Source organism: Egretta garzetta, unplaced genomic scaffold, assembly GCF_000687185.1.
Source record: "Egretta garzetta isolate BGI_Z169 unplaced genomic scaffold, ASM68718v1 scaffold50, whole genome shotgun sequence".
NCBI lineage: Eukaryota > Metazoa > Chordata > Aves > Pelecaniformes > Ardeidae > Egretta > Egretta garzetta.
Genome location: NW_009258613.1, coordinates 3,532,305 through 3,548,771, shown reverse-complemented (window position 1 = coordinate 3,548,771; position 16,467 = coordinate 3,532,305). Strand labels below are relative to the sequence as shown.

Genomic DNA, 16,467 nt, shown 5'->3' with positions numbered 1-16,467 from the left:
TTTGATTCATGGCTTGTTACCTGACACTGTAAGTGAGATTCATCTGACCTAGTCACCTGGGGTTCTTTTTTCCAGTTGGAGAAGTAGGCACTTCTAATACATACTTCATCTCCTTCTAAAGTAGATACCTGAAATAGAGCACATGAATCATGCTTTTAAGGTCCCCAGTTTTCCCCACTGCTTTAAGGCGAGCCAGGCACTTGCACTGTCAATGTCTGCAATAAGTCGAGGTGAATCGCAGCCTGTATTTCGCATGCATCTAGTCTAATTTTTATTGAATCCTGAAAATGCAGGCAGGAATCTCAAGTGGCAAAAAGGTAAGGCTGCGTTCCAGCACTCACTGAAGCAGATGAAAATGTTCTCATTGGTTTAAAGATGGTTTGAATTAGTCCTTAAAAAAATAATTAAGAAGAGATGGATGTTGGAGGAGCAATTTTGTGCCACTCCTTAATTTCCTGTTTAAAAAAAATACGGACTGTTTTGAGCATTGACCAGACTTCTGAGCCTTTGTAGGACTACTGCTGCTGGTAAGCAATGGAAAAATCAATGTAGAATCAGTTGTGAGCATCTTGATCAAGACTACTCAGAAGACATTGGAACATAACTGGAACAGTTACAGCCTATAACCTAAATAATTAATTAATGTTGAGAACAACTTCAAGCCATGCTATACCAAACACAAATGTACAGGCAATGCTGTAGATAGCCAAGACTAATATCCATGTATAATCAGAGCATTGAGATACTGGAGAGATTGTCTGATTCATTCAGTACGTCTTTCACCCAGGAAAGAGTTACTGCCTAGTGCTCATTTGGTAATGGTTTCCCTCGGCACATGGTAAGTGTGCCACTCCATCCCTGGAGATGTCCTGGTGGGATAGTGAAGGGAGAAAAATCTGACTTTCCACACACTTTAGATGTCTGTGTCAACCATCACAGTTGTCTGGAAGGTCAATAAAAAAGCCCAGGTCTGACATTCATCCCTCCGCAGATCTCTTAATTTTACTGCAAATTTTTTTTTAGGCCCAGCAAGAGGGAAAAGCTGTGCATCTGTCATGCAAACCTCCCCCTTCACCCCAGTTTTGGGACTGGCAGAGGCAGTGCAAGCTGTGAGCACAGCATCAGCGTTGTTGCTTTCTGCTTTAGGCTTTCTGCTTTTGTTCACCTACATGAGATTCACCTCGTGATTTAGAAATTCAATTCAGGCATCCAAATATCTGTGTGCATACATGTGAGTTTAGTATCTGCAATGCCACTACTCTAGTCAGTATAGTTCGTGGAGCTCAGAGGGCACTTCAGCTCACAGAATGAGCTCTATGGGTGGCTGGCTGGCTGGTCAGATCTGTCATGTTAGACAGGAAAATGGCTTTAATTCTCCGGTTTTACAGATTCATTATAACATTGAGGTTCCAGCACCTCTCTGCATTGATGCCACAACAGAAGAAGGTGGCAAAGCTGGAATTATGAGCATGAATTCCTATTCCCATGGATGTTGAAAAAGAATGGGACAGTTATGTCAAGGCTGTGTCCCACTGGGCCCAAACTCATCTGTAATAGAGGACCTTCCTTCAGTAAACCCAGCTGCTCCATTTAGGAGAGAACCACAGATCCATATTCTTTGAGGATACAAACATGTGAGTCCCAACAGAGCTGCTTAGTACAGAATTCACTGCTTTGCTAGATTGTATTCTGCATGCAGAACTTCTCATTACTGCAAATTTGGTTTCATTTTTCTAAATGCACTTTACGTATGCTGAATTCTGTGCCATTTCAAATTACTTACTCAACTAAATAGAGCCCTTCCTTCAAAGAAAAACAAATAAAATATTCCTTTCCATATTGCCATGTTTCCCTGAAGGTTTGATAGAATTGTCTTTGTTTGAAACTGTCAGGTTAAAAGGGGATAATGTAATCTGAGATATTAACGAGCCAGTTGAGCAAAAGGGCCATCATATATTGTGTCGAGAAGCATTGTTGCAGATGCTGATGAAATACTTCAGGAATAAAATTGGGCAGGTCTGGAAAAGGCTGATAACCTCCTCCAAAGACTTCAACTTCAGACTTCAGATGAAATATCACATGCTTACAGATGATCATTCTGAATTTTGAATGCTGATTAATTGCTTTTGGTAATGCAAAGCAGCAGAAAGACTTTAAAACAGCATTGAATTTACATAGGTACAAATACCACGTGCCATTGTTCAGTTGTGTAAATCAAAGTTCTGAGGATACAATGACCTCTACAGAGCTTATCCAAAGTTCACCTTCAAGGAGGATGTAATTCATTTGCTATGCTAACACAACTCATAATTTACGAATGAATGTGAACTGGAGGTGAAAAAGGAACACGTCGAACTTATCTGTACTATATGCTTCATCTGTTCCTGTGTTGGCCTTAGCGGTTGTGTTAGCATCATGGGTCTGCAGCCCGTGGGGAGCTGCAGACCCTTCAATGCTTTTTCCTGTGGAGGTGCAGATCCCATAGATATTCCACATGACACAACCTCTGTAAGCACCTTTGCTGAATCGCTTTAAAATTATTGACATATTCTCATTAGTTTAGAGATGAGATGTTGAAAAAACACTATTATAAAGGGATTTGCCTCTAAGCAATTGACCACCCCCCTCACATTTCTATCCAGACCACGTACCTTGTCATGTGTTAAATCATAAAGGCAGCAGCTGACATTTTAGGGTTGAAATCTACTTTCTGTCCTTCTGTCTTCCCAATAGATTGTTAAAAAAATCTTCACAATGTTCATTTAGAACTACGAGAGAAGAGAAGCCCTCAAATATATTTTGAAATGCAGGTATAAAAGGGCATAAGACCTGTGGTGGAGGTTTGATTGGTGTGCAGCTGAGTTACAGGGAGTGGTTTCATTTCTGCAGTGTGGGAGAAGGCATGGCCATGAACATTTGGCCAGCTGGGGAAGGTGTGACCATGCTGCTCAGGTTGACATCCAAAATGCATTTTCATCCATGTGACACTGTGTTCAGCACCAGGACTCTGACAGTACTCTCAATGGGTATAATGGAGTCATCTCTTTCCAAAAAGGCGAAGAACCGGGGCTTGAATCATGTGCACCTAGTGTGCTGTGAGACGCCATGGGGGATCTTCAGTATCCATACAGGCCTGGCAAATCTGTAACAGAACCTATGGGACATCTGCGCCACTATGGTGCAGCAGATAGCGAGTGAAGTTGCACTAGGATGTCCATCATTACCTGATAAAAGCCCATCCCTTGGGTGGGATTCTGACAGAGATAAGACCCCTACATTGATATATTTAAAAATGGCTGTTTTCATGCAATAACTGAGACAATCTAAAGCCTCTGAGACATCCCCAGTTCTTTTATAGAAAGAGTTATTCAAGAATATTCTTCTTTCAGCACCCCTGGCTTCCAGCGAATGCCATTTCATGGGGTACTGGCAATGGGCCAGAGCTGTGAGACCTTGTTGCTTGACTGATCATCAATGCCAAACCACAGCCTGCTTATCTACGGAGCATGAAGGAAAAATTAAATCTCATGTAAGAAAAGGTTTATAAGAATAGCATAAAGTTATGGACCCAAAATCTGGTTTAATTTGCAGAGAAATTTGGTCTGTCTATTAACACAGTATTCTGCCTGCGTTAATTTGTTTATCCCAAGAAAAAGCATTACTCCACACCACTGCTATAACTGTGGTCACAGCTGCTGTAACATGAGTTTAGCCCTTGCATCTTTTAGCACAGATCCTTTCTCCTCCTTCTCCTGTCTCCCTGTGAATAAAGTGAGAGAACCTTGTTTACTTTGTATTCTGCACAGTAAGAACTCCTTTCCTGACTGATTGATGTGTGCTTGTTTTGCAGCACTACTGGATTTGGGAACGGGTCATAGCCTACGGACGAGTTTGTTGAGAAAAACTGATGTGCAGTGTTGTCACACAGAGTAAGATAAAGTGATGACTCTGCACTTCTCACATATTTTTTCTGATTTTATAATCAGAAGAAGTTCAAAAAATCCTCCTGGATTAAAAAAAGACCCCAACAACTGGATAGTTCAAGGCATGGATCTGAGATCTTTGTCTTATTTTCCCCAGTACAGCCAGTGATTAAGCACTCTGTGGAAAGGATATCTCTTCCATTCTAGCTGTAATACTTCATGGTTTTAGCTGGAAAAGTCCTGAGTCAAGTGCTCTGTGTCACAGCCAAAACTGTGACCATCTTCGGTGCAAAATGGTAGAGCTCTCTGTGGAGTTAATGCCAAAAAATTCAGGAAGGGGCTCTTACGGTGATAATATTTATCTCCTCTAATCCGGAGATTCCACTCAATCTGCCAGGATTGAGCCATACGTCTGGCTCCATAGGAGCTGCATTATCAGGACATGCCCCTTGGGAATGGCACCATGCATCTTTTCTTCTGAATGTCCCACTCCATATGAAAACTGAGATCGTTGCATAAAGTGCTTGTGTTCACACATAAAGGTGAGCGTGTGATGGAGTTTGAGATGTCACAGGCAAAGAAGGTACATTACAAATTGGAAATAGCTTTTTCACTTGGCAATCTCACCTGTCTGAAGGTGCCAGATTAGTTTGAAAGCACTGGCATTGTTTAAAAAGTTATGTTCTTTCACAAAATATGGTCAAAAATAGAAAAAAAAGACCCAACTGTCAAAAATCCCAAATGGGTCAAAGTCTTCAGTAAAAAGTAAAGATTCTCTTTTCAATTCACTGTAAGAATCTGCCTGGCCACTGAATTAATGTTATCACTTCCCTACCTAGATACCCTGTATTAGAGACCACTGAGGCTATTTCTGGACCGTGCTGTCTTCCTCATGTTAGAAGTTCACTTGCAGCTATATCACATTTGGAGGACCTAATATATTTGATGTGAGTGCCTATGAGAAAAGGGACTTCTGTCAGGTGGAAGAAAGGCGAGTAGGCCATTTGACTGGGATTTTTGCTTGCTTGGTTTTTTCTCTCCTCTACAGTTTTTTGATCTTCATTGATTTCAAATTGGAAGGTAGAAAATATCATGACAGTGTGTTCAGTCAAGGCAAAAGGCGTGACAGTGGGTTCAGAAGTTTCTCCCACTTGCATTCTTTGGAGGTCCCTAAAAATTCATTCAGAGGACGTAACGTATTCATCTCCTCCATTCTGAAGAAATGGGGAGGGTTTGTGGGGAGATCAGTGCATGTCTGTGTGAGAGATCCTAATGCTTGGGTATCCCTGAGATTTTGTCATGTTTGGAAGTGGACTCCTTGATCTTCTTTTGGACACAGCAGTGTTGGTGATGCTTAGAAAGATACCTTCCTGGAAATTCCCACTCAGGATGTTTAAGTTTTCACATGGATGATTAATGCTCTTGCCTTAGGCTCTTTATATACTCTGAATTCACTTTACCTCTTTACAGGGTTTGGAGAAGGCTGGACACTTGGCTGCTGAATTACAGGCTGACTTTCAAATGTCCTACACTTTTGTTTGACAAAATTTAGCAGAAACGAATGTATGAATCTTAAAAGTTTACCTTCAAATGGCTTCACACAAATTTCATAGAATCATAGAATGTTTTGGGTTTGAAGGGACTCCTAGAGGTCATCTAGTCCAACCCCCCTGCAGGGAGCAGGGACATCTTCAACTGGATCAGGTTGCCCAGAGCCCTGTGCAACCTGACCTTGAATGTTTCCAGGGATGGGGACTCCACTACCTCTCTGGGCAACCTGTTCCAGTGTTTCACTACCCTCATTGTAAAGAATTTCTTCCTTATATCTAGTCTGAATCTATCCTGTTTTGGTTTAAAACCATTACCCCTTGTCCTGTCACAACCAGCCCTACTAAAAAGATTTTCCCCATCTTTCCTATAGGCTCCCTATAGGAAGTACTGAAAGGCCGCAATCAGGTCTCCCCGCAGCCTTCTCTTCTCCAGGCTGAACAAACCCAACTCTCTCAGCCTGTCCTCATAGGAAAGGTGCTCCAGCCCTTGGATCATTTTTGTAGTCCTATTGATTAATGTCCTTTGGAGAATGTCCTGTTAGAAGAATTTCTGAATCTCATTGATTTGCAGTTATTGCAGCTGGGGCTGCTGGGTGATGCAGTTTGGCTCTGTGCTTTTCCTTGCTTTGCCGTGCTGCACGGCTCACCGTGTTTCAACTCACTGTCTATGAGTCTCAACTCAATTAGCAGCATGCTGCCAGCTAGAGATAAGCCCATGGACAGGCATACTAGCCATGGCAGATAAAAGCCCCAAACAATAGTTCAGTCCAATGTCATTCACTTGATATAAAAATAGAATTTAAAGCCACTAACGGAACAACTCAGAATATTTAGTTGTGACAGTCAGAAGATTTTCCAACCTTATTCAAGCCTCAGAAGGACAGGAGACATCTAACTCCTTGGTAGCTGATGCTGTCATTGCCTCTCCTTCACTTCTGCAATCTGGCCCCTAGTTGCCCAAGTGATAAGAAGTCTAGGCCTCTTCTTGTAACCTATGTATGCTGGGCCTTTCAGAACATCTTTAGAACTTGTCTCAGAGACAAGATGGAAATGGGATCTTGACAGATGACTCTTGTCTTCCAAGATGAGAAAAATCAGGCAGGTAAATGTGGTGCTCTGGGCTTTCTCTTTTGCAATCTCATGCCAGCAGACCTGGGAAATGTGTCAGGCCATTCTTCTGAAATATCCCCTAGAGCAGAAAATCCAAGATGATGTTGTTCATGCTGTCTGACATTGCTGACCCAAAATATTTCATACCAGCAAGCCAGGCTCCCTAAGGAAGCTGGAAATGGTGGTACACAGGGCACCGAAGCCAAAAAGTTTTAGGATTGGTCCTGAAGAAAAAGCAACAAGAGGAGGAGGCCTTAACCAGGCTCTTGGCTTGTATGTGGAGGACAGGAGAGAGGAACTGTCTGATTTAAAAGCTGTTCTTTTGCACCTTAAATGCCCTGCTGTGAAGCACAGCTTTCCTCTCCCAGATCTCGCTTTTTAAAAGCTTTCCAAACTTAGAGAAACAGCAGTGAAGCCCGTTCAGAGACACTCCTGCCAATGAGAACCCAAGGTCATCAGAAACCTGGCACAAATAAGCATTTAGGTTTTCTGGCTCAGCTTCCTACTGTGAGAGGGGCAATGGCTCTCGCTTCTGTCACCGATGGACTAGCGTCATTCTGGGCTACCATTTCATCAGCTGCTAGATCAGCTCATATGCCAGTGAGGCTAGGGATCTTTTAGGGATCTTTCCTTATATCCTAGGGTTTCCTCCAGCATCTTGTGGAGGATCTTGCTCTGTCTCTGCCATTGCAGCAGAGCAAGAGTGCAATTCTTCTTACTGAGTGTGGCATTTCATACCGTCCTTGATGGCATCCTGCACTGAGCTCTGTGTGTGTGCTCAGTAGGATCTGTGGATGCAGAGAAAGAGGAACCTTTGAACATCCCTACCTGCAGCACTTGCTGCTTTTTTGCTTCTCCTCCAGGACCTCCACTGAGTTTCTCACTGCACTTCTCCATACCCCTCTGCACAGTACACTTTTGCAGCCTCACAAAGTTTTGGGATTTTTCCTGTCAGCCCTATCTTGGTACTAAATTCTGCAAGAGTAACTGGCCTATTGCTTGGCATAGCAGAGATGCAAGAATCTAAATATTAAACAGTGAGTATTCATAAGTCTGTGATAATCAGGCATGCATTCCCTTCTCTCTGAAGAGCTATTCTCAAATATTTGGTAATGTCATTTTTTTAGTGTTAAAAATCCCAGCTCAAGCCTGTCATTAGCAACCATAAAACCATCAGTGCAAGATACTGCAGATGTTCTGTGAAAACTGAGGTTTGGATGCAGAGAAAAAGATGGTGGGTAGGAACATAGAGCAACTGAGAGAACTGTGAGAAAAGATGCATTCTTAATCCTTATGGGTAAAAGCCAATAGCTGAAGAAAATAAGGTTGTTCCAATATGAAAATCAGGAAAGTGTGTGGGAACCATGGTTTTAGGGCCATATTGCATTGGGAACCATAAACCAAAAATTGAGCAAAACATTGCCAGGTTTGCTAATATAATCTTAGAGAATTCCATTATAATTTACCAGGTGGCAGAACATAATGAAACTAGAGCAAAAGTTTTAAGGGAAAACAAGAAAGGACAAAATGAAGCAAAGCAGAACAATCTCAGATTCATACGAACATTTGGAGACAGAGGAAATTCCAATGGCTTGCAAGAAATGGTATTGAAGATGTGAGAGCAAACAGAAGTCTATGCACTGTTGCACTGGAGGAGATTTCTTACTAGTAACTCTTCAAGAGGCCTTCCTGCCCAGAGCCTAGGTTATTTTGTAAGTGGGATCCTCAACCACATGTAGATGCGATACCTAATTCTTTCAGTAGTAAAAATGTATAAACATTATTAAAAGGTGGTGTTTGTGATTATATCCAAAACAGGGCTCCATGTAAGGGGTGTCATTCAGCTAATTTACAGAGCAAGCTTCTCCATAGGAGCTAGTCACTGGAGTCTTTCCTTACAGTTACAGAGAAGAAATTCTCTCGTAGGTGTTTCTGACCAGCTTGAGCCGTCTACTTTAAAGCAACATGAGTTGTACACTAGAAGCGCACTTTCCTCTCTATTAACTCTAAGCCTAATTGAGACAACATTTTGTCACACAGCACAAAAATTTGCCAAAATTATGTCAGATGCAAATATTGTTTGGCCTGCCTATGATGTATCTAGTCCTCATGACAGCTTCAAAAGGACTACTATGTTTTGGAATCGATTATAGGCAAATTACTATGTGATCTGCTCCTAAAATTTTGAAGAAAGAGAAGTTGAACAGGATACATGATGAACACATATATATGGAAAAAATAGAAAGCTTCTTAGCTAAATCTGCATTCTATTGGCTTCAAATAAAAGCAGATATAGAAGAAAAATTCAAAGAATGTGAAATATTAAAAGAAATTAAAAATTATCAAACAAACCAGTCTGTGATGTTCATCTAAGAAACATTAGGTTCATGGTCTAGCATAGTCATAAATTACTACTTTGTTCCTGGAAAAAATACTTGGGTTTTTTTGAATACTGTCTTTAATACACCAAAATAGTACAGTAAGAAAATATGAGTGTTAAACATGTGATTTCCAGTAACAAGAACATGTATTTACTAGAATAGCATATTAGTTGTGACAGTGACAAAGGACCACTGTCATTTGGTTATCTGAAACTTATACATACACCAAACTAATTAGGATCTTAGGCATAATACAGCAAATAGGTATAATGTCATGGGCTGTGAAAAATGATGTAAAATGATAGCAAGGATGGTTCTAAAAACTGAAGAACCAAATTCAGATCCGCGTTTGGCATATCTGATTGACAGTCTTGAAGTCTGGACTGCCACCTGCTGAAACACTGTTCAATAGGAAGCTTAGGCTTAGCAGGACTCAATTTTCCTTATTAAACCTTGACTTTTACCCTGTTTTTTCCTTCTAACCCTTGGTGCTCTGTGTCCCTTGGAAAGTATCATTATAACTGTGAGTAAATTTGAGTCTTTCTCCCTCTCTGCCCCTTGATGCCCCAGGTCAGTGTTAGTCTCCCCTAGGCTCATCCCCTGCTACTTCAGCAGTTTGTTTCCCTGTAGTTTGCATGTTACGATTTTACAGTCAGACTCAACCACTGGACCCATGCTGCTGCTTCTAAAGGATGAAATTAGACAATATAGACTCAGCTATTGTCTTATTGCCATAGGACAATATAGAGTCAGCAACTGTCAAGCAAGTTAAAAGTCTTTATGTACTCAAGGTCACAATATGAGCATAGATAGAGTAAATATGCCCACAATATGGGCATGAGCAGCAAGGTGAAGATGCACCTTGTTATAATCTTTGCTGAGTAAGGGGGATTGATGAAAAAAACCATGACACCGGTGTAGCATCTTCCATAGAAAGAGGACACAAGAAGACTTGCAGTCTTTGTAAACATCAAGATCGGAAACAGAAGCAGCTGCAGGGAAATCAGTGGGTTGCATAGCATCAATGGAGATTAAAATTCATTAAGTGCTCTGAACACGGTCGTCAATTCAGATGCTAGGGGAGGATTGCTGAGATGTGATTTGATTAGCGTGCAGTGGGTGTTTATCCTTCGGAAACCTTGCGGCAGGAGGGTAGCTGGCACTTCCAAGATGGATTGTGGTTATGTGTCCTGACACAGGATTTTCATCCCTGCACACTCCAGAGTATGGAAGAAGGAGCAGAAGCCTGGGTCTGTGGTCTGTGTGGTTTTGGGGACTATGGTTCCTGCTCAGCAGTTGCACTTCTGAGGTGCTGCATTCATGCACTTCCTGCAACGGGGGGTTCAGACCACATTCCCTGTTCAGATTTGCCCTCAAAACTATTCATGGTGACTTGTGATCTCCAGCCTCACCTTAATTTTGCTTTTTTTTTTGTCTTGCATGATCTGTAGTTTTCGTGGGTGGGCTGTCACTCTGAGCAGTGGGGCTTGCAGCATGGGCTGCAGCACACAGAGCGATCGAGCTAGCAGTGCGTTAATGCCAACATTTGGGGGGGTTAGTGACCAAGGAAAAACCATTTCACCGCTGTGAAACTCCTTTCTTGCACAGCAAATGCCTGGGTGCGATCACCTGAATATCACCTGCATCGAGTTTGTTTCATGGGGAAGGAAAACAGGACGAGAGCCGTATCCCCTTGCTCTATGGAGCACTGACACCCTCTAGTGGTTAAACATCAGGCAGTTTTAGGCAAAAGATGACGATTTAACTGTCTTCTCTCTTCCTCTTGGACAAAAGTCTGCACTTCGTCTTTAATTGACAGCACTGTTTTACTGAATGATGTCGTAAATCCATGCCTTTAGTTGAAGTAGCTGATGATGTAATTTCCTTGGACTATTTTCAGTGTGTTTCGCCTTTCATTTAAATCATTTAAATGCTGCCTTGTGAGCTGATGGGTGACCAAATTTTTACATGGTATAAAGAAATGGCTGGCATGGAAAGCATCAAGTAGCAGTAGCTTAAGGCTTTAAAGGGAGAATTAGTGATGGTGCCGCTGCAACAGCTGCAATGTGGCAGCTCAGAGGTGGTTTATAGCTGATCAAAGGAATCCTGTTGTCTCGGTTGAGTTCACACCAGCTTGCTCATCGAGGTACAGGGTAGCTGGACTGTGGGGCTTGGGAAGCCAGTGAGCTACGGGCTTCTTAGTTGCAAGGCGGGGACAGCAAGGTATGGTGTGGCAAGGCAAGCCTGAGGGCATGGCAGGAACGTTGCAGAATTGCCAAGTTAACTGCAGAATGTCTTGAGCATCAGGAGTGTGTCTATAATAGGCAGATGGTAAAAGACACATTCTGGACCCAAAGCTGATTGCTACCAACCTCATAACCCTTGCTCTAGAGCATGGATGGTGAGTGGGAGAAGGTGACACTTGTCAAAGAAATCCAGAATTATTTAGCATGAGCAAATACATTTATTTCTGTCCTAACCTTGCTCAAAATAGCTGATCTGAAATTTTCCTGGCATAGGAAATTTCAGTCTGGATAGCTAATGTTAGGAAAGCCATGAGAAAGTAATCCTTCAGAGTTTGCCACAAAGTGTTTCACTGTTGCCTGTTCCTTGCATGGAGGTTGCTAGTTGATGCTCTTTGGAGGAAATTCCTTCCCAAAAGGCATCAGGAGATATTTGGAGCTCATCTCTCTCCTTTTATTCCAGATGCAAAAATGTTGCAGATTCTGAGAATATGCTCTCTTACTCCTAGGTTCCCATATACATGAAGGAAACAAAACCCCAGGTTAGAGGACACGTGTCTCTGAGCTGAGCCTCCCTTCCCCATGGTCCGTGCTCACTGCCTCCACACTGCAGGCTGTGGACTTTGCTCATTTCACCCAGTGAAATAAAGTGGAGTTTTACTCAGCAAGAAATTAAATCACACTTTAGATATCAGATTGAAATTCAAAATAGGTAGTACATGCTAAACACTGTTTGATTCTTAACAAGCTTTTTTCCCTGGACGATTTCAGTACCTAATGCCTATCATTTCTTTGATGTACCCTAGCTATGAAAGCAAGGGATCCAGAGCTTTTATGGAGACGTCCTTCCAATTTATTCACTAAGCTCTGAACTATTTCCATGCCCACCTGCTCCTCTGTTCCTGTGGATCAGGTTTCCGGAGCACATTAAAATGCCCGTGATCTGGGTACATGAAGTACTAGAATATGAGCTTCCCCCACTCTGCTTCACTGTAATCACTTACGAGACTCCCTTGATTTTTCTTTACCTCTTTATGTATAAAAGATTTTGAATAGCTTGAACATGGGAATAGTTTTACAAAGATCAACGTGACTTTAGATTGGTCTGAATTGGATTTAACAGCAGTGGGAGTTAAATTTTCTGTCAAGTCTCTGTGTTCTGGAGCCTCACAGACAGACAATAGCACAGGGGCAGTGATTTATCATGCACTACGTTTATGGGAGAGCAGAACTTTACCCTCTCTATTGTTTCTCTTTCAAACCTTTTTATCTTTTCATCTGCATAGAAATGAGTGCAAAAAGCAAAAGAAAAAAAAGAAATGCAGTGCAGTTTTCAAGGGAGGGTTTGTTCTGGTGCTGCATTGTATTGAAGCGTTTACTGTTTCTCAGGTCTCAGGATGTGCCAAGGAGATTTATTCCACTGTAACTGCAGTGCCATTTTGTGAAGCTCACAGCACATCAGCTTGGAATAGACTTCCTGAGCATTACAGTCCTCTGCCACACCACACAATCCCTTCCCAAAATGCCGTATCATCATTTCATTCCTGAAGAATGCAAATGAGTTAATTAATGCATGTGTGTCTCAGACCATTCTGATTTAGGATCCTGCCATGATTTCTCGACTGCCAAGCCCCCCCTACCCAGGTTGAGAACCCTTGATCTTCATCAGAGCCCAACTCACTGCTCATCAATGGGAAGTAGCCATCCCCAAAAGTCTCCACCTGGGTTTTTATAGGCAACATCTCCAAGGCAAATACAGAGAGGTGTAACAATTCTATGTTTTTTCCTTTTATTTCATTCCAGGTTTCTGATTGTCTTGGGGTGTTTGATCTTAGCTGTCCTGACAACTTTCAAGGAGTATGAAACTGTTTCAGGAGACTGGCTCCTCTTGCTGGTAAGCAGACTGGCTGCTGCATCACCCTGGTAATGTCCTTGAATTGAAATCAGCCCCATCAGCACTGATGGAAACTTACTCCCAGCTCCGCATGCAATAAAAGTTCTTCTGTTGGTCGTGGAGCATTGACCGTACACTTACATATTGGAGAGTTCCTGGTCCATTGTCAACACTGACTGAGTAAAACGGAATTAAGGAGAGAGGAAAAATACTAGCCTGAGACTTTTAAATATTGGCTTTTCAGCATTTGCCTAACGGTTCTCCCATCGAAGTACCAGTAAATTTCCTATTGACCATGCCAGACCTGAGCACATTTGAAAACTCATTTTTGGGGGATCTTTGAACAATTTTGATTCATTCTACAGTATTCTACCAATCCTGGCATTTCTTTCAAAGGAGGTCATCAGCATTGGGCTCATGCTTGTCCCCAATAGCAGTAAAACTGAAATTGTTGCAAGCAGTGCCTCTGATGACTATCTATGAGAGAAAATGTATTTGCAACAAATATATTCCTTTCTCCATGTTTCCAGCACACTTCGCTTATAAATGCTGGAGTTCATGCTTCTGTAGGCTTCCTATTTGGCAGAAGAAGAAAAAAAAACCACCCCAAAAACCCCCCTCACTAAGTATAAACATGATGTATTCATCATTTTATGAAAATGACCCTAACAAAGAACTTCCTCTGCTCCCATAGCTGTCATGAAATAAAGAATGCAACCTCTCACTTAACCCGGCCTTGTAGAAAAGCATCCCTAGGGAAACTACACAGCAGGAGTAGTTCTGGGATCTCAATTTCCATTTCCCCTTGTATCCCCAGAGACATGTAGATCCGAGCAAGAACTAAATGCCAAAAGGAATGAAAGGTGAATTCCCCTTGCATGTTCCTTCTCAAAAAGCGCCTGTATGAAAACACCCTCATCCCCTAGGGAACGTGAAACTTGCTTTTGGTCCCAGTTACCCTGCTTAGACCCGTCTTTTCACATCTGAAAAACCCTGAGGTTATTTCTCCTTCTCCTGTGCTTGCTTTTATGTGTTTGTCAGCAGTTTTCAGAAGTGCCTAGCAGCTGTGGGTATAACCATCAGGAAAAATCCCCTTTTCTTCCTTGACAGCTATTCACAGAGAAGAAAAGTAACTGTGTGCCCCATGCTGCCTTTGGTCCACCTCTGCTGAGCACCTCAGAGAATATTTCTTCCCCATTTCCTCCCCATGCATAGAAGAGTTCTTGAGCAAGGTGGATAATCCCATTCTTCCATGCACCAGAAATTTAAGAGGATACTATATGCCTTAAAATTGTCTTATACATGTCTTTATTATTGCCGTAGATTTATGGCCATATGAATATACTGTATCCTGTCCCCATCTCTATAGATGCATGAATGCGCTGCTGGTGGGTAACCCTGGGTGTGGGTATACAGTGCACTGGGGACTTTGAAGTCACTACTCACATATGTCTTTTCATTTCCTGTGAAACAGGAGGTCTTTCTGTGAAGTAATTGCCCTTCCATCAAGGCAGGGTAAGCACTTCACATTTACCCAACAGCAGGGGCACATCCTTTCCGCAGAGTACTTAGAAAGCTGTAAAGATATGTCCCACTTTGCCTTTCCTCTTTCATCAACCTGTATTCTCCTCCCCACTTTTTTCCTTCTTCTCTCTCACACACACATACCCCAACACTTGTACCTCATCTTCGTCTGTCTCCATGTGTTCAGAATTACCGCAAAACTTCTTACGAGTCCAATAACATAGTCTGTGTCTTTGATACAGGAAACTTTTGCCATTTTCATCTTTGGGGCAGAGTTTGCCTTGAGAATCTGGGCTGCTGGGTGTTGCTGTCGCTACAAAGGATGGAGGGGGAGACTCAAATTTGCCAGAAAGCCTTTGTGCATGCTGGGTAAGCACATGCTCTCTACTACTGTTTTTCCCGTTATGTCCTTTTCCTTCTAAGCCAGTTTGGAGGGATGTCCAAGAACCAGTGAATGGCAGTGCAAAGAGCACTGAAATCAGACCTGCCCTCTGTTTTAGGAGCTCTGTCCTGCTTGGAGTAATTATTTGAAGTACCCAGCAATAACGATTTATTCAAGTGACTCTTGGGTGGCTGGTCAGTAAGAAAAAATGGATCCTTCTACCCCTCAAACACATTTTTCATGTCCTGAGCCCTACTGAATTTTTCTTAAGCTCATCCCAAAATATCCTGTGTCTGCCTTCAGTTTCAAACCACTTCAGATCCCAACACTGCGCCATCTTCCCCAGCCCTCTTTTATATTCAAATGTTGCTTTTTACCTTTGTAATGTTGGTCTGCATTTCCAAACAAGAATCTTTGTGATTTCACCCACTTTATCTTTCAGGCTTGGAAGTCACTGCCTACAACTATCATAAAATTACTCATTATTCACGTCTGAATCCCCTCCTAAAACTCCTCATTATGTCCACAAACCAACTAGCCAACATTTAGGAGCTTACTCTGCCCCGAGCACCTGTTGTGCACATCCATATTCATTCACTGTTTCCAGGACTCCTTTATTTATTTTGATGCTCTTCAGGCCAAGCACTAGCTTGTTGTTCTATATTTGTACCACACATACCACTCTGGGGAGCCGTGGTGCTGCAGTTAAACGAATACACGCTACCCTCTTCCCTCGCCCTCCTTTTGTTTGTCTTGTAGGTCTAAATGGTAGACAAAATTGGAATAAATTTTCTTTGTGCATTGGTGCTATCTTCAATTTAGTAGTGCTCCTTTGGGTGCTACTGTTGTATAAATACTTCTTATACTTCTAATAGCACCATGAAGGCAGTAGCGCACGGTGTGAGCATGTGGGATTGATACTGTCTCATGCCTTCTCGGTAAAAGTGTCATCTCACTTCTGAGGATGAATCTTCATTGATATCTGGATAAAGAACAGAAAAGATCACATTGGATTTATTAATGTAATTTCTTGGTTGTCATTGGCAGAAGTGTATTTTGAGAATGACTGAAAGTGAATAAATGTGAAATCCATTCAGTGCCACTCTTTTTGGCTGGAGACACAATATGAAGCCAATTTAAAGACTGAGTGCCCGGAGAATGTTTGAAGCCTTTGGGTATTGCTTTTTTCCTGTATATGTAGAATATCAAAAAGCAGGGAGGAAACAAGGAAAAGAAAAAGAAACAAAACATGAAGAAGTGATGTGATTTGCATTTCAAACCTCTTCAGTTAATCAGCAAATTGGCCCTCCGAGTGCTTACAAAAAATGGTAGTATTGGCTTTGAGATTTTAATGGGAAAACTCAGCCAAAAGAACAGAATACTAGATGCACTATTAAAAACTGAATTTCTTATCTTCTGACCTGTTGACTGTGGTGCTCCCGTGGGACAGATGAATTTAA

General features: G+C 42.0%; 1 protein-coding gene across 1 annotated transcript in view; it reads left to right on the top strand.

Annotated features, from left to right (window-relative positions):
• The first annotated feature begins 3,105 nt into the window (after positions 1-3,105).
• KCNQ3 (potassium voltage-gated channel subfamily Q member 3) overlaps positions 3,106-16,467 on the top strand; it is a 43,096-nt gene continuing 29,734 nt past the window's right edge. The window contains exons 1-3 of the mRNA XM_035903436.1: positions 3,106-3,194; positions 13,011-13,101; positions 14,868-14,994. Of these exons, the coding sequence (XP_035759329.1) occupies positions 3,106-3,194; positions 13,011-13,101; positions 14,868-14,994 (307 nt within the window). The remainder of the gene's footprint in view (positions 3,195-13,010; positions 13,102-14,867; positions 14,995-16,467) is intronic.